This window comes from Plutella xylostella, chromosome 17 (genome assembly GCF_932276165.1).
Source record: "Plutella xylostella chromosome 17, ilPluXylo3.1, whole genome shotgun sequence".
NCBI classification, from domain to species: Eukaryota; Metazoa; Arthropoda; class Insecta; order Lepidoptera; family Plutellidae; genus Plutella; species Plutella xylostella.
Genome location: NC_063997.1, coordinates 7385832 through 7405307, shown reverse-complemented (window position 1 = coordinate 7405307; position 19476 = coordinate 7385832). Strand labels below are relative to the sequence as shown.

Genomic DNA, 19476 nt, shown 5'->3' with positions numbered 1-19476 from the left:
CACGGCTCGGTCCTCAGCTTGCTCTTCCCATGTCGAATGGTCAATTTCGCAACTCTTCATGTGGCGTTTCTGCACGTCCTTAAACCTAAGGTACTGCCCGCCCTGTTTGCGCTTCCCTTTCTGAAGTTCGCAGTAGAAAATGCGTTTAGCCATTCTCTCCTCGGGCATCCGTCGCACGTGGCCACACCAGCGCAGCTGACGTCTCATCAGGTAAGCTTCAATTCCCCCAACATTACAGCGACGCAGTATTTCCGTGTTTCTGACACGGTCAGACCATTTGACGTTCAGAATGTTGCGGAGGGATCTCAGATGGAATTTGTCTAGCGCGCGGATGTGCTTACGATATGGGCACCAGGTTTCGGCAGAGTAGAGGAGATTCGGGAGAACAATTGCCATATAGACAGCAATCTTGGTTGAGAGCCTGATGTCATGCGAGCGGAACACTTTGGCCTGCAACTTCCCGAAAGCTGCAGCAGCAGCTCCGATTCTGCTGTTGACTTCAGGGTCAAGATCGTATTTCGCCGACACAGTACTACCCAAGTACTTGAATTTGTACACTTGTTTCAGAGAGTTTTCTCCGAGCTTTATGTCGAGAGTCGAATTGACGGTGCCTTCTTCAGTGTCCATCGCCATGACTTCCGTCTTGCCAACACTGATTTTTAGGCCATACCTGCGACATGACTCGTCGAAATTGGTGATCCATTCTTGCAGTCCCTCTACTGAATCTGATACAAAGCACAGGTCATCGGCGTACATGATCTCTCTAATTGTGTCACAGGATACCTTGGTACGCGCTTTTAATCTGGCAAGGTTATAAAGATTCCCGTCTGTTCTGAATCGAATCTGGACACCGGCTGTTGAAACGCTTAGTGATTCATTCACTACCGCTGCAAAGTATAATGCGAACAAGGTAGGTGCCAGTACACAGCCTTGCTTTACTCCACAGGTGACGGAGAAGAAGTCTGATTGTTCACCGTCTGTACTGACGCAGCACCTCATGTCATCGTGCAGCAGTCGGAGAATGCGGACAAACTTATCGGGGCATCCAAGTTTACCCAACAGCATCCAGAGGGCTTCGCGTGGCACACAGTCAAAGGCCTTCTCAAGGTCAACGAAGCAGAGGAACAGAGGTTGACATTGCTCCCTACTCTTCTCCTGAAGTTGCCGCAGGCAGAAGATGGCCTCGCATGTGCCTCTTTGTGGGCGAAAACCAAATTGTGACTCAGGTAAGATCTTTTCAGAGACAGGTACAAGGCGATTGAGTAAGATGCGTGCAAAAATCTTTCCAGGCGTGGACAGCAGGGATATTCCTCGGTAAGAGTTGCAGTCAGAACGGTCACCTTTGTTCTTATACAGAGCACAGATCTGCGATACGGTGAAGTCACCTGGGACTTGTTCTTCATTCCACATCCGTACAAACAGCTTCCAAAGATGGTTGTGAAGCTCTTCTGTACCATATTTGAGCAATTCTCCTGGAATGTTATCGATGCCCACGGCCTTGTCATTCTTTTGCTGAGTGATGGCATCAATTACTTCACTGAGTGCAGGTGGTTCATCCATTTCAGCTACGGTTGCATAGTTTGGAAGAGATCTGATGTGTTCGAGATCAGCAGATCGATCTACGTTAAGCAGGTTCTGAAAATGTTGTGCCCAACGTTTCAGGACATCTTGATTGGATGTTAGCCTCTGCGTGCCATCGAGGGACTTAATAGGCACTTTTCCGTGATACCTGGTACCAATCAGACTCCTCAGCTCACCGTAAAAAACGCCGAGTTGCTTGGAATCTGCTAGCATTTGTATGTAACGAGCCTTTTCTTGCCACCACCGATCTTTGGTGTCCCGTGTTAGTTTCCTTAGGTTGTGAGAGCTAGACTTGATTTTTTCCTGAAATGTAGTCGAGGTGTCCCTACGATCTCGGCTTCGCAAGAGTTTTCGGTGTTTCTCAATAGCTTCCACCAAGATCTTATTGTTTTCGTCGAACCAGTCTTCGTGGACACGTTTCTTGAGTCCCAAAGTTTCAGTCGCACTTTCAACAAGATTGGAGCATAGGGACTTCCACTCTTCATTTAAATCTTGTTCAGCTAGATGGATTGCCAGTCTGCTGTTCAAAGCTCGGCCGAAGGCGGTTCTTGTCTCTTGGCTTTTTGCATTCTCCACATTCAAGCGTACTCGGGCCGGCTTAGAGCTACGCCTTGGCCGGTGGAGACGCAATTTTGTCCTTACAATGACTAATCGGTGGTCCGTCCAGCATTCTGCTCCCCTCATAACTCGGGTGATTTGCACCGCAGATAGATCCCTGTGACGTACTATGGCGTAGTCAATGAGATGCCAGTGCTTTGACCTCGGGTGCATCCAGGTAGTTTTGTATTTGGCAGGGAGTCTGAAGCAAGTGTTGGTGATCGCCAGCTCGAATTGGGCACATATACTCAGCAGTAGTTGTCCGTTGCTGTTCATTGCACCAACTCCGTGTCTACCGAGAACTTTTGGCCACGCTTCATGATCACGGCCAACGCGCGCGTTGAAGTCACCCAGTAACATCAGTTGCTCTTCAGGACGGATCTTCGCAATAGCGTCGGAGAGCTCTTCGTAAAACTTCTCCTTATCTTCGTCGTCTTTATCCAAAGTCGGAGCGTATACGCTTAGGATGTTAAGACAGTTATCATTGTCCAGGTGCAGGCGTAGGGAAATAACACGATCAGAGATGTAGACAGGGCATTCATCCAGTCCTTTTGCTATCTCATTCTTAATCGCAAAACCAACACCAGATCGCCGGGGCTCTGACGCGGCGGTTCCTTTCCAATAAAATGTATAACCACCACCGTGCTCTGTTAACTGTCCCTCTTCAGCCAAGTGGGTCTCGCTAAGAGCAGCTATGTCTACATTATATCGGCGAAGTTCTCGAGCAACTATAGCAGTCTTCCGCTCCGGGCATAAGTTAGTGTCACGATCAAGTAACGTGCGGACATTCCATGCTGCAAAAGTCATAGGTGAATTAACTTTATGGCAGGTTTTTCTGTTTCTTCGACCGCGAAGTTGGGATGCCTAGGCAGCCGCGGTTGCTACCTCCCCTTAGGTTTGGGATAAAGGTTTTTTTAGGACACCTTTTCTAGTCCCCTCCACGGCTGGGCGTGGGAAGCAGTCTTCCCCTAAATAGGGCTGCTTCGTCACTCAGAGTGCTGCCGAGTCTGCGCAGTTATCCCTATTCAACGCAAAAGCGACCACTCTCTCTGAGCCGCCTGTGTGCAATATTAGCCAAAGCCCAGCCTGCATCATTGCTGAACCTCTCTGCCTCTATTGTCGCCACAGGGCTTGATGATCCGAGTCCATATTCGCCGAAACAGTCAAGTGCGCAGGAAATATTTTGGTGCATAGACGTGCGCGCTTACGCAGATGCACCCTCTCCTCCTCACTCTCCTTTGTCTGGTGGAACGGGGACCATTACGACCAGAGGAGAGTTCGGCCGCAGTGTCTGGCCGCCGGCAGCTGTGCCCTCTACCGACGCCCTTGGCCTTCCACAATGCCTTGCTGCCTCGCTGCATCCGCCAGCATCAGTTGCTCATCAGCCGCTGATGTGCCTTCTACACCGAAACAGTCTTTGTAAGGTGTGCGGGAGGTGTCCGCGATGACCGACATGTTTTACGCCCATGTGGCGAGGCTTGCCCCTTCCGCTAGATCAGCCGTACCAACATCCATTGTCTCCGCCTTCTCCACCGTTGAGGTCTTCACCCGTAACCCTGGGCACGGGCTCTGCGTTATACCCCGCAGGCCTGGGTCCCTGGACGAACTCAGCCACCAGCTCACTCCGGCCTACTGAAGAGAGAGGTGCCCACCCCCGCGACGTGGACGCGCCGAACAGGAGCTACCCCAGTGGGGCTCAGAGAAGGTGTCTCTAGTCCCCCTGGGGCCGGGTTAATGATCCTGTATGTTTCCAAGACCAAAGGCTTGGAAACATACAGGATTGGTTATTATATAAATGTATGCAAAGAGATGTCAGATGTCACATTAGATGCAATTTATAGCTACAACCGTGCTATAAACATAATACAAACTTACACGAATTAACACATTAATTTATTACTTTAGGATGGGATTACAGTGTTTTGATTGTTAGATCACATTTAAAGATACTTCTTTAACATAATATTATATATTTTAGATTTATTATATGTACAGAATATCTGTAATTCTGTGAGCTTGACTAATCGGCCGCCAACCTCCAGTGTTGAGAGCACTTATCCCCTAACTGTATCATCATTTATTACCAATTACACTCATTTTATAGTTTTTACTTCGGCTGCGAAATAATCGCCATCATTGCTACTCGCAGCACATATCATGAGGAGCTATTAACTTGCTCCACTTGGCCCGCTGATGACATACAACTGTGACTATAGCTTACCGTTACCTGAAGTTAGTTCATACGATGACCACTACACACCGTTTACTAATGCTTCTGCGTTGGCGGCTGTTATTCGTTAAACAATAAACGGCTTTATTCTAATATATTTAAAGCCTATAGCGAGCGGTGTCCAATTTAGTTCAGGGGCCAAGCTTTAGAGGTAACGGATAGTCTTCGATGATAATTCGAGCCACCGCGTCTAACGACATTCTTTATTTGGCTAACTTAATATTAGTGGTTTTGTTGACACGTCGCAGACGACAGGTCGATGAACTTTACCAGCTGGTTCTAGTATTGGATCGGGTGAATACCATACATTCATTTAGGTATTTATTGGCTTAAACTTTTATTTATTTGTATAACATAACTACCTAACTATTTTATAGCTATCATCGCGTAGAAAGTATAAAACTAAGTCTTTGTAAAATGTATTCTACGCCAGTTTCAGTCACGATCTGCCGATGCCGTCGTAATCGGAAGTTATCAAAATCAGTTTTATCATCAGTTTCCATCTTACTTCATAAATATGCGTGTGAAGTCGATCGATTATCGACATTTTAATGGTGCATCATGCGAGTAGAGTCGTTACGACATGAGGAGGGCGAGGCAACTTTCTTTCACTCATTCGTCGAGCATCTCTCCGAGGTTCGCGGAAGTGTGAGAAAACTGACATGCCAAGACAACTATGTTCCACAGTTCCACTACACCCGACTGAAGCTCTTGTCTGCAAAAGCACAAGGTCCAAAGTGGTTTATCGACTGCAGTTCGGCTGTGCCAACGAGATGATTACATTCGGCAGGTGCGCCGTGAATGGAAAAAGCGAGATAATAAATCGTGTATGAATGAAAGTAATTTTCGGTCCCGCGGCTCGCGACTGTGACGTGGAGGACCGGGACCACCCACTGGGACACGGACTAGATCCTATGTATATGTACCATAATACGAGTACCTACTTACTTACTAATCTAAGTTGGTTGATCGTTAACCTACTTACTTTTTTCGTAAGTAACTTTTCTTATTGTTCATTTGGATAATTTATAGCTATTAAAATGAAGCGATATCATACCAGGCATAGTCGGTCAGTCTTGGAAATTATCACAAAAAACTTCTAATATTATACTTTAGGTACCTGTACTTGATAAAATATCCTTATACATAAATAAGTACATAATATATTGCATAGAGTCTGTGCAAGTATGCTGATTTCCTAATGGTGGGACAATGTGTATTGACACTGCCTTCTTACCGTTACATTGCATTTCCTTATTGATGTTTCCTTCCTGTGATTCTTTATTTGCATTTGCTTTCATGTGATACCTAGATCTAACTACGAACTAACTGCTAGGGAAGTTAGATAACGTTGGTTACATTTCTGTACCTTGCTAAAGTATAAAAATTTAGTAGTAAACTTGTAATTGTATTGTACATTGTACACGACTGAAACTACTAACTAGCGACTAGTGTTAATATCTCTAAGCACAAATAACGACTTGCCCTGTTGCCCTCTGTCTTGTTTTAGCCTCTGTCTCACTAGTCATATGGTAAGAAGTGGTTCATAGTCGGAATTTAGGTATAACAGTCTTATAACAGTAGTCTTAGTAACAACGATTCATTTACTTTCTCTATATTTTATGACGAGACGTCATTTCAATTATGAGCCAAGAAAGTGAATTAAATTTTATGATTCTAAATTGCGATATGCAATTCAATTATTATCGTGATAAATGACGATGATGTTAGATAAAACAAAACATGAAATAGGGCGAATTCGCAATAACACAAAACAAAGGCTATTATTTCGCAAAATATGTATCTAGCTAGAATGGTCATAAATTTTATGTAAAAATATCAAGTCCGATCAAATGATAAAATAAAAATCTCAAGAGAAGAGAACTTTATTCTCACACTTGGCGTAACATAACTGTGGCTTTATTTACCTGTTTCATTTACTTAGCATTGTGCATGAAAGTGATATGCTAACACGTTATGCAAGTGATTTCATGTTCGCTGCAAAATTACTAGCAGAGGCCCCAAATTACGCATCTTTAGGTATATATAACCAATTATAAGTCTATAGTATAACGGTATAAATGAGAACGTTCGTAGACTACGCAGGTAAGTAGGTACCTGTAAGCCGCTTGTATGTTAGTAATTACTATATTGTACTCGTATAAACTTTTGCAAAATACCATATACTTACCTAGCTAATTAACAATCTGTCGGACAGTCTATCTGTTCATGTAACTTTTGTTGTAAGTAACTAATGTAAACTGATGACAAAAAAATATTTTTATGTGTGTTTAACAAAAACATTATCCACTAGGTATATTAACTTAGTCAATTAATTTCCCACAGCTGTCATCGCGCTATCAAAGAAGGCTTATTTACTCCCTGCTATCCGAAGAATATCTGTAAAAAGGTATCAAAGCCACAGCGTTTACACGCCCTTTGTTAGTGATTTAATTTGTGTGTCGGCTGCCGTAATAAGTGAGGAATCAGCGATTACAATTAGTCATTGTAGCCGGTACAGTTGTGTTCATTATTCCGCCGGTGTCTGCACTACCCTGCCCCCCGTTCCCGCTCACACACCTCCCCTGTAGGGGGACTGCCATAGCCCAGCACGATCCTACTTATTTGGACGACTGATTAGTCGACCACAGTATTTGATGTGAACTTTATAAGGACGTCTTAAAGATGCTATTAGGCTGATCGGCAGCACGGATGAGGTGTTTCAGAGCGACGAGATTCGACTTTTAATGAATACGCTATTGTGGGTCTTACACTGGAGGAGTTAATGCGAACATTCTATTGTCTCGCGGTACGCACACTTATTACTCTCAGTGAAGCGAAGTACTTTTTTCTATAATTACTAACAACCGCGACTAGCAAAGCACTACAAAACAATTGGAGTGAACACATTGAATAGGACAGTATTTTGGAAATATTCATTATATTTATTCGTATTTAAGTAGGTTTAAATTTTTACTTATGCGTTGATTGATATACAATTTGCAGCTGACCAAAATTCACATTCAAAATCTGGCGCCAACACAATTACTTACACTGCGCCACTCGTGTCATTACAAAAGTAACAATAATTTAGCAACAGATAAATATCGGCAGAACCTGTTTAGCTGCATTTTAATTTAACTACGTGTGCTGCGCCGTGTTATGAAATCTAATTATTGTCTGAACCGGTCGGCGGCGGGTTCCTTCAGCCAGCAGTCAATATCTTTAGCGTTTCCAATTTTCATGCACGAACCCAAAGGTGCCTCTCGCATTTGCATTTAGTTTAACAGCAGGTGGGATTAATCTTCGTATCTTTCTATACATATTATAATAATAAATAGCCGTTCTATACATATAAGTACTAATAATGACATAATAGTTATTACATATACTTAATCGTATAAATATTTAATAATAGTTAAACAAACACATATTTAGATTTGATATATTTTGAGGTAATATGTAATATATTTTAAACAAAATAAAATAAAAACTTTTTCTTAAAATCATATTTCGATAACCCTTCAGTAGCTCTACTTACCCGGTGATTTTCAGTTTTAGCCTTGGATAAGTAAGATTACCCGTTTATACCTAAGCAATGCATGCATAGTATTATAATATTACCATTTATCCGGTGGCACACGGAAAAGCATGAATAATTTCCTTCCATTTTCGTAACACAACAATTTTCCGGTCATTACATCCGCCATTGTGAGAGATGGATCGTTTATGAAGTTAGTTGTTAAATTAGTTTACAATTATCCATTTTGCACCGATTGAATCTGAATAGTAATATAATGTAGTTAGGGGGGGGATGTAGTTAGCCTTCTCGTGTGAGCCTCACGCTTCGGCCTCTCAGTGCTCCGGCCCCTCCCGTGAGTAGCGGTACACCATTCATGGTGCCGTGAAACCGATAACTACACTCCAAGAGAACAGGGTTCAATATGGTTCAACCCGGTGGTGGCGACGCGGTTCGCAACCCGTCACGCCGTGTCTCTCGGAGGAGCGAAAAGTGGGCTGTGGAGACCCGCATAGCCACGATGAATATTTGTGGGGGTCTGGATGGAAAGATAGATGAAGTATGCGAGGTGTTTAACACAAGAGGAATGGATTTGCTATGTGTGAATGAGTCCAAGCGGAAAGGTATGGGCATTACCACGCACGGAACTCTGACAGCCTATTGGTCAGGGGTTCCTGAATCTGAGCATGGCTGTCAAGGGGTTGGGATTGTCCTATCTGAACGCTGGAATAATTGTGTAATAGAGTACGAGTGCGTGAGCCCGAGACTTATCTGGATCCGGTTAAAAGTAGGTTTGACGAGATTGTTTGTTCTGGGGGTTTATGCCCCGGACACGTCAAAGTCTACACAGGAGAAAGATGAGTTTTGGCTAAGTATGAATGGAGTGTTAGATAATTGCGATGAGAATGAAAGGGTTATTATGCTCGGTGATTTTAATAGTTGGGTAGGTGTACAGCGTGATGGGTATGAAAGTGTATTGGGTAAGTTTGGTGACGTAAGAGTGAATGAGAATGGCAGGTATCTTCTGGATGTTTGCTTAGAAAGGAACCTTGTAGTTTCTAATTCTATGTTCAAGCACAAGGAGATACATATGTATACATGGCAACGACAGAATGAACGGAGTATAATAGACTTTGTGATTGTGGATGAAAGATTACGCGTAAACGTTGCTGATACTCGAGCCTATCGGGGTGTTAATGTTGGAACGGACCATTTTCTGGTTGAAAGCCGGATTCGTGGTCTGTTTAATTATTGGCGACACCGACCTCGAGTATCAACAACAAATTTAGAGCGTATCAAAGTAGAAAAATTGCAAGATGATGTAGTAAGTGAAGAGTATAGAAGAAGTTTGAAAGAAAACTTAGAGAGCACTAATATCTTAGATGAAAATGATTTAGAAGAAAAATTTAAGCGCTTGAAAGACAATTTAGTAAATATGGCGGTGAAAGTATGTGGAGTGAATAAAAGAAAGAAGAGTGGTAAGAGGGAGCTTACTTGGTGGGATGATGAATGCAAAAAGGTAGTGAATGAAAAAAAGATGGCATGGTTGGATTTGTTGTCTAAAAAAGCCAACAACAGAATGCAAGGAAATCAGGGAATGGAAGTTGAAATGAAAGAGATTCGTGAAAAGTATGTTTTACTAAAGAAAAAAGTAAAAGAAGTGATTGAAAGGAAGAAAAAGGCATTAAAAGATGAATGTGATAGAAAATTCTCTGACAACTTTCGAGCGAACATTAAATTGTTCTGGAAGTTGATAAGAAAGGCTCGAGGGAAGTCAGAGAATACAAATCTGGATGTGATAAGGGATGAAAATGGAGATGTTTTGAATGATGAAAATAAAATCCTTAAAAGATGGAAAGAATATTTTGAAAGTTTGTTTGAAAGCACAGATTGTATGACTGTAAGTGATGTAGAGGTAGAAAGTGAAAGAATTGTAGATGAGGAAAACAAGATAAGTATGAAAGAAATTATGGATGCATTAAAAAGAATGAAAGTTGGCAAATCGGCCGGGTATGATAGGGTATCTTTAGAGATGCTAAGAGCGGGAGGTGGAGTGGCTGCAAGTGAGCTTTACCAACTCTTCAATGAGTGCTGGCGTTGCGGTACGGTGCCACGCGACTGGTGCAGAGCGGTCATAGTTCCTTTGTATAAAGGAAAAGGCTCGCTCCAGACCTGCAACAGTTACCGCGGCATCAGCCTCTTAAGTATAGTTGGTAAATTGTATGCAAAAATATTAATTGAAAGGGTAGTGAAAGAGACGGAAGAAAAGATCTGGGATGTGCAAGGTGGTTTTCGAAAGGGGATGGGATGTACGGATCAAGTCTTTTCCCTACGAAGCGTCACAGAAAAGGTCCTTGCAAAGCAGCAAAAGGTGTTCTGTGCCTTCGTAGATTTAGAAAAGGCTTATGACAGAGTGAGGAGGAATGATTTATGGGAGACACTATCCGTTTATGGAGTGGACGGCCACCTGACGCGGGCACTGAGGTCCCTTTATAGGGAGTCTAGTGCGTGTGTCAGGATAAACGGAGCCTACACTGACTGGTTTGGTATCCACAGAGGTGTTAGACAGGGATGTGTGGCTTCGCCTTGGCTGTTTAATTTATTTATGGATAGTTGTCTCAAGGATATGAAAGATGACGAAAGAGGTTTGCGAATAGGAGAGTTGCTTCTTAAGTGTTTGCTGTATGCTGACGATCAAGTCATACTTGCATCGTCGGTAGAACGGCTGCAACAACAAGTAACTCTCATGCATGAAAGTTTTAAAAGGAAAGGAATGAAAGTGAATGTTAATAAGACGAAAGTTATGGTGTTTGAAAGAGAGGAAGAGGTAACTGAATGTAAGATCATGATCGAGAACGAAAAAGTGGAGCAAGTGAATGAGTTTGTTTATTTGGGTTGTCTGTTTACGAGGGATGGGAAATGTGAGGGGGATATTGAAAGAAGAGTGAAAGCGGGAAATAAAGTAAATGGGGCCTTGCACTCTTTCATGAGGAGTCAAAACGTGTCTCAAAAGGCTCGTTTGGCTGTTCATGGGGGAGTGTTGGTCCCTACACTAATGTATGGAAGTGAAAGCTGGGTCTGGCAGAAGAAGAATGAAAGTAGGGTAAATGCTGTTGAGATGCGCTCTCTAAGAAGTATGTGTGGACTGAAACTGAATGATAGGATAAGGAATAGTGTTATAAGAGATCGAGTTGGAGTAAAAGAAGACGTAGTGACCAAAATTGAAAAGGGAATGTTGAGATGGTTTGGTCACATTGAAAGGATGGATGAAAGAAGACTGACGAAAGAAATTTATTGTGCGGAGATGTATGGTTGTGTCGGTAGAGGACGTCCTAGGCGAAAGTATGTCGACCAGATAGGCGACATACTCAAGAAGAGCCAAATTAGGAGTTTCCGAAACCGACGTGCGTGTATGAAGAGACTTATGAATGTGGAGGAAGCGAAAGAAGTATGTCAGGATCGTGGCACGTGGAGATCCATAGTCTCTGCCTACCCCTCTGGGAGACAGGCGTGAGCATATGTATGTATGTATGTATGTAATATAATATATCAGTAAAGTGGTCGTATTTACCGAATTAAATATTCGCGGTCAAACTTGCCATTTGTATGAAGATTCCGTTTCTGTTGAACTTGCTCTTGTTTCTTGAATCTAAATATGTGCATTACAAACCTCCTATTTAATGCACACAGCCAAATCTAAGAATACAAATAATATTTTATCAGGTATACAAATGAGCCCTGTGAAACTAAAAAGACTATTCCATAACCGCTTTACTAAGCACCTCCGTAAACTTTCATATTTTTTGTTCATCTCGAAACAATTAAGCAATTAAAAAATTAACCCTAAAGCGGGTGTGTGTATTGAAAGCGTTGCGTAACGACCGGAGCATCTCGTGTGGGATCGCGGCCGCCGCAACTGTGTCACTGGGACAATGCCACTCGACACTCGTGAGGAAAACCTTTGAAAGCTTGCGTCTGCGGGTTACTATGCTCTGATGGGCCCAAGAAGGTACCCCGTGGGAGGGATGGGATTTTATGTAAGAACCTTTGCAGTAGCTGAAAATCATTTTGGCTACTCGCTTTTTCTTTTTAAAATCTGCTTCTTTTCTTTTATGCTTTAAATACCTGCCTTTTATTCTACAATTAGGGTAATAATTAAAAATCGTTTAAATAATCTTTAATGGATTGGCAATCAAGTTTGTACAATCCAAAGATTCCACTCTCCTAAGTAAGTACTTATAGGAAATACAAAGTGCCGTTGTGACAGCGCGCAGCGCCGGAGCTGCTAAAACCTTTTGACATTTTATGTGAGTCATTTGACATTCCATTCTTAGTACCTATTACGTAAATCGAAACACTGAGAACTAAATAATGTAAACTTTAAAGTACTCAGCCCATTAGCAAATCAAATTCAGCCCACTTTGTAAACCAAACAAATTGAGCCCATGTGGAATACAGTTAAGTAATTATTCGTTGCTGAACAATTATTTAATTAAGTAGGTAAATACTTATTACGATTGCCAAACCTTATTACCCAAATAAAAATCAAAATGTAATTCATTAGGTAGGTAAGATACAAGTATACGTTTTATACACAGGTACAAAATGTGATAAAACTGCACAGATTTTATAGGCACTGCTTGACTGCTGACCTACGCTGAAATGCGCTTTCATTTAATTTATATCTAGCAATCTTCTTATTAAAATATCTACGGTAGATTTCTTGTCCCTTCACAAGGTCATGTATAATGCATTCAAATATCTTTCGAAAGGAGAGTTCGCATAAATAAATAAATGCAGTCACACATGCGTTTAGAAAGCAACCTCCAATCTTGGGGTCAGGTGTTGCCGGCAGCATACACAATTTACTCTATAATCCAACCAGTTGGAAGAGTCCACCTGCATAAAGTGACTCGGGAGACGCCACAGTAATTTTATATGGCCCGGTTATAGTCATTCGTATTCATGAAGGGTGCGGTCAATTCCACATCTTAGGAAGACGGAAGTGTGGACCGTTGTCTTTTACCGGATTTGACAAAAGATTTCAGGTCAAATGTGCTTGTGTTCTTAACACGGACGAGACTCCAGCTTGAGATCATCTCTCACCAAGTGTGGTCAATAAAGTATTTAAACCTCAATAGTCCACTAATGATGGAAATCCGTTAATGAATTGATTGACTGGTATATTAGTTCATTTATAATCTCAAGCGCAGTGTGAGGTAGAGGTGTATCGTATAATGAGCGATTATATAAATCAACATAAAATGAAATCAACGATGTTGATGCTGTCATTTCGATTCATTAGTTTTCTCCGACCAAGAAAACTTATAAATGTAAAGAGTTATCAGCTTTATGAGCAACTAATGAAGTAATGCTTATTGCTTTGGATCTGAGTTTCGACGGTACCCAATTGACTGTGTAATTAAATTATTCATTTCTAATATACATACTAAAAGACAACGTTTACCATTGAAGGGTTGATACACTCTGGAGTGACCTGAATATCATAATATGAGCACTGTATTAACCATGAATTAACTCAATTGTTTCAAGATTGGCACTATTTTACACATACATAAACCCTGCGGAACTACATACGAAGGGCTTAAAAATCATACATGCATAATACATAATATAAGTACCTAAAATACCTACTGTAATTAGTATTAGAGAACTGCAACTAGTATCTACTAAGTAAGCCAGGAGTATAAAAAAATATGGAAGCAACACCAACACTAACTAAACACCAGGAACTGCTAGTCAGTATGTACCAGCTAATGTATCTCCTGCTATTAACTTACGCAATAGAGTTTGTTGTCTTATTGAGTAACGGTAAGGTACCTTACCTACTCGGGTGACATTTAATTGTTTGGAAAGTGAAACCTTCTGTCCCCGCGTTCGCCATAACCATCATTATGAAGTGTTTATGACGCCAAGTTAGAGAGCACACTGCCATTCATTATACCTACATTAATTTTATATATTACTAGATGTTCCCGCGCGCTTCGCTTCGCCTTAAAAAGTTTTCCCGTGGGAATTCCGGGATAAAAAGTAGCCTATGTTCTTTCCCAGGGTCTAGACCGTATGTATACCAAATTTCATTCAAATCCGTTCAGTAGTTTTTGCGTGAAAGAGTAACAGACAGACAGACAGACAGACAGACAGACACAGTTACTTTCGCATTTATAATATTAGTTAGGATTAGTTAGGATTTGCCTATGTGTTAGGTAGGAAGTCATCGTGACTGCAAGTCTTACGGCGTACTAGATAAGATCGGTATAACTTCATCAAATCACGCGTTCAATGCATCTCCGACCGAAGTGTTGAAATTCAAGCAAGTTGATTAATTCATCGACCATAATGAGAAGATTAGACTGCGTGAAAATTAAGAGACATTTACGTAAATATATGACAAATTAAGTTATACTATTATGGGACCTAGAATAGGACTGTATGATTTAAAATTTCATAACCATCATAATAATACATGTATATAGCGTGTAACTGATTGCTGGAAATAGCCCTTTTATGATATTGTACGTGTTTTGGTATTATTGTTAACTATCTGTGATTAACTGACTATATATAGTACCTATATAATGTAAATAACTATAAACATTTAAATAAAAATAGTGATTGTTCATGTCACCGAGGCAGATCGTGGTATAAAGTTTCTCTACAAATCATAGTTTATATGCGTATTAAATTAGCGCGGACGATGCAATTCTTTTTCCCGTGCTTTATCAATTTCTAGTGTTTACTTTTGTAATGTTGGTAAGGGTGCTAATTGGACAGTGAAATCGAATGGTTGCAACTACGAACATTGCGATTTGTATTTCTAAGAAGGATTTCAAATAGGTAGGTACTTACATATTTTTATAGGTGCCTTACCGGCTACTCAATTATGTAAGAAAATATGTTGTAATTAGGTACAAATAATTATGTTATCATGCATAAGAAAAAGTTCGGTTTTATTCGCAGTAAGTACTTAATACCTATGTGACAAAATTCTTACAAATAACGATATCAAAGCCCTTAGGTATTTCTAAACAAACATATTTCAACGATGATTGGGGTAATAGGTGAGTATAAATAGTTTTTTTGTACAATAACAATTTAGTTAGGCACTCCTCGCCACCATGGTGATGATCGCAGTGGTCCCGCTGTTCCTAGCGGCCCTGATTCAGGTAACTCTCTAATACGACTTAATAAACTTGCCTCTGCATATTTTTTTATAGTTCTTCAAAGTTTCTAAACGTTTCACTCATAATTTCAGGGTCAATGTCTGGGTTGTCCGTACGCGAGTGGGTATGACTACTCGGCGCTGTACAGCCAGCAGTATGCGCCCGCGTACTACCCCGCCGCCCCCGCGCCCTACCCCGCCCCGGCACCCTACCTCCCCGCCCCCGCGCCCTATCTGCCCTACGCTGAACCATACGGCTGCAATTGCTGCCCGCCTCCACCGCCGCCGCCCATCATGATCGAGCTCCCCGCCCCCGCGCCCATCACCGTTCAGCCTCCGCCCTCCCCGCCCCTCTGCATCTCCCCGCCGCCCCTGCCCCCGATCACTGTGACCCCCCCGTGCCAGCCCCCAATGTACGTGAACGTGCCCCCGCCGCCCCCCATCACCGTCCAGCCGCCGCAGCAGCCGCCCATGTACGTGACGCCGCCGCAGTTGCCCCCAATGTACGTGGACTGCCCGCTGCCGCCGCCCATCGTCATCGAGCTGCCCGCGCCGCCGCCGATCGTGATCCAGCCGCCGCCGCTGCCCCCTATCTGCGTGCAGCCGCCCGCGCTGCCGCCCATGCCGGTGCAGCCGCCGCCGCCCGCGCCCATCACCGTGCAGCCGCCACCGCAGCCGCCGCTGTGCGTGCAGCCGCCGCCGCCCGAGCCGCTGTGCGTGCAGGTGCCGCCGCCGCCGCCCATGTACGTGCAGCCGCCCCCACCCGCGCCCATCACCGTGCAGCCGCCCTCGCCGCCGCCCTTCTGCATGCAGCCGCCGCCCGGCCCGCCCATGTGCTACCAGCCGCCGCCGCCGCCCTCCATCTGCGTGCAAACAGCGGCGCCGCCCGCCTACCCTGGCGGGTGCGGCTGCGGCTGCGGCTACCAGCCCTCCTCGCTGCCAGTCTACCTATAAAATATTACTGTTCCCAATAGAATCTATTAGAGAACATGTTGATTTGTTAAATAACATTTAAGTTCTTAAGTCAGGCTGATCAAGTGTAAATAATTATGTCTAGGTACGATCTAGTGCTGTGAACGCATACCTACCAATAAATGTACTATATTTTGTTACCTTTTTGTTTTAATCAAACCTTACTAATTATTCAAACACCTTCAAAGGGTCTGAACAGTGCACAACACTATATTAGCCGTGGGCCACGTAAATCCTTTTATAAGCCTATCTACATATATTAGGTATATGACCAAGAAGAGATTCGGATGCACAATATGTGCGTTGCGTGTGGAGCTCCACAGAAACGATGGTGCGCCTCACATCATGCCCCGGGTCGGGTCCCCTTACACCTGTGACTAGTTCCACTACCGCCGACGGTGCTGCATCTGTGGCCCAATACCGGGATTGCATTATTTTGCCCCCTGCACCTGCAACCCCCGTACCTACCTATCTCTCTCTATATTCCGCATCAAGTACCCTACAACCCTCTCACCTCTCTCTCTCTCTCTCTCCAGCATGGCGGGGTCTGGCGGGGCGGAGTGGCTGCCCGGCGCGGCGGTGTGGTTCCAGCCGGCCGGCGCCGCCGCCGCGCTGCCCGGCGAGCTGGTCGAGGTGCACCGCGCCGCCAGGGTGCTGCTCGTCAGCGCTGTGCTCAATGACAAGGTTTGTACCATCATCATGACAACACGTCCCCACTGCTGGGGCTTGGGTCTCCATCCAATGAAGGAAGCGTTTTAGGCGAAGTCCACTACGCTGGCAGACAGATGAGCGCACGCTTCTCGCGAAGGAGGTGTTACCGTAAATGAAGCACTGAGTTCTTTTGAATTCAATCACGATATTTACTCTTACGTTAAAGGAAAACTCGTGAGGGAAACTGCAGATCTACATCTAGCAGAACAAGATGTGTGACCGCCGTGGCCCAGCGTGGTGGGATATAGTCCCGGCTTGAAGGCAACTTAGACCTATACTTATAAACGCTATGGTTCTATTTCGAGTGCAGCATTCATAAGCTTAAAATTAATCACAGTTCAAACCAGTTACAACGCCAACAAATAAATAGTCGCATTTGTCACATTACCGATTTCATCAGGCGATCACCGATAAGCTTATTGGCATATCGAACGGTATGTCGAAAACCCGACTCCGAAGCGGGCCAAGTTCTCGGCGGACTTGACTTTTTCGTCATTAGTTGTGGTCACGCACGGTCATTGTACGTGACTGTAGCCCTTCTCACTGTCTAGGTCCGCACAGCCAGGCTAGATTATTGCACGTTCACCATTATTAAACCCATTTCATTAGCCTAATTATTTATTATTATTACAGTCGTGTGCAAAGAAATTGTAATTCAATTCGACATTATCATGCATTTTATAGCAATTCAAATTAATGTCAAGTTAATTTTAAAGTTCAGCTGCTAAACTTAACTGTAACTCACGGTTATAATTATAAAATGAGGTTCGTATCTGAATATGCAAGAGCCTGAAGACCTTCTGGATAGGTCCTCTTACCGAGTATGTAGTCGATTAAAGTGCAAACTTCACGAATCTCTTATAAATATGTAATCTCGGTGGCTATTCACAGAACGATGAATTTTAAACAGTTGTTCGCAATTCAATGCCTGTAGAGTCTACACTACAGAAACTGCAATTAAAAGTATCTAGTACCTATAGAAAAATGTATAAGTGGTAAAAAAAAAAACACGCACTCACGCCTTGTAGGTACTAATGTACTCCCTTGCGGGGTAGGCAGAGGTGCATTGCTGCACCCACTTTTCGCCAGAGTGTTATGTTAGTCCCAATGTAATAGGGGGCGGGCCTATTGCCATTTTACGGGCACATCCAAGACCCGAGAACAAATCTCTGTGTTTAAACAAATATCTGCCCCAGCCGGGAATCGAACCCGGGACCATCGGCTCAGTAGTCAGGGTCACTGGTGGTACTTTCATTTTATTGATGTATGAAAAAGTATGGACGTGTAAGATTAAAATCTGCTGCGGTCAATGCCACCGGGTGGACATTCGGTGTTGGGTAAAGCAATAGGGCTTACATTGGCTGACAAGGCCGAGGTTAGGTGCAAATCTGTCGTTGTAGAGCTTAAATTATTTATACTGGCTAATGATTCAGAAATAAATTAAAACCTAAACTGTAAAATGATTAGGTACTTACCATAACAACTAGTAGACGTAAAAATATATTGTTTAGAAGACTTTTAATCCTGTTTCATCTATTAATAGAGTGCATTATATTATTATGCATATTGTAGTCCGACACGACAGTAAAACGTAAGTACTCACTTACATCCATACGTAAGTAGGTACTTACCTATATCGTAAACAAACCAACTATTGTGCGAATACCGAATATATACAGAAGAGCGCGTTGTCTTAATGTCTGATCCTGTTTCGTCTATAAATAGAGTGAAATGGTGCTGTCCGACAGTAAAACACAGTAGACCGACTATTGTGCGAATACACGTTGTATTGTCTGGACAATGACACGGCGACAGCAGCTGCAAGACTGTACATTGCATGAACTGCATCCGTGGACTTCATATTTGTATCTTAGGGCGTAGATACATATCGATATCTTCGAGTAGCTATCAATGGCAGGAAGTAGCACACTCCCGCTTAGTACATGTTAAAAAATTAGATACGTATAGTTACCTACTATTTACTATTATTCATAGATATCTAGTTGTATTGCCTGATTTGTGGTCGATATACTTGACAATAGTTCTAGAAAATAGTTTTATTAGCAGTTTATAGGTACCTATAAGAGAATTGCTACTACTATCAGGGAATCGCCCGGTTTCCTATTCTGTATTAAACATATTCGAAACAGCAGGGCTTTTCCGTATGGTACCTGCATAATTTTGTATGAGATGGTCGGGAAGTCTCCGACTGTAAGGAACGATTTCAGCATTCAGTAAGGGAAAATTTACAGTTATTGAACAAATAACTACTTAGCTTTAAATTACAGGTCCCCAGCATAGGGCCTCTAGCAAACATTTCTAGCCGATAGAGAGAGCTCAAACAAAGACCAGTTGAACTCGCTTGCGAATCTTGACAAACTTGAAATGGTAAATACATACACATACTTAGGTATCATAAACATCGAACATATATAGGTACCTGACTAAAGTATGATAGTAAAGTAATAGTTTATTCATTAGCTAAAAGTACTTACAAATAAATTAATACGATGTAAACGGGAATATTTATGTGTGTAACTGTTGAGATCGAATGAAATTTATAGGTTTAATAAACTTATAACATCGGGGTGTAGGCGCAGGAAACGCGACTTGTAATTAGTATGGGATTTTATGAGATTCATAATTTACGGCTTTACCTTAAGTGCTACTTAGCCAGTCATG

The 19476-nt window shown here is 42.7% G+C and overlaps 2 protein-coding genes across 2 annotated transcripts in view; both read left to right on the top strand.

The window, feature by feature from the left end:
* Positions 1-19476, top strand: part of LOC105380456 (unconventional myosin-XV) — a 90112-nt gene that overhangs the window by 9020 nt on the left and 61616 nt on the right. The window contains exon 2 of the mRNA XM_048626990.1: positions 16620-16767. Within this exon, the coding sequence (XP_048482947.1) occupies positions 16621-16767 (147 nt within the window). The 5' untranslated portion in view covers position 16620. The remainder of the gene's footprint in view (positions 1-16619; positions 16768-19476) is intronic.
* LOC119691434 (leucine-rich repeat extensin-like protein 3) lies at positions 15046-16223 on the top strand. The gene is made up of 2 exons (XM_038108814.2): positions 15046-15115; positions 15205-16223. The coding sequence occupies exons 1-2, from the start codon at positions 15068-15070 to the stop codon at positions 16063-16065; spliced, it is 909 nt and encodes a 302-aa protein (XP_037964742.2). The 5' UTR covers positions 15046-15067; the 3' UTR covers positions 16066-16223.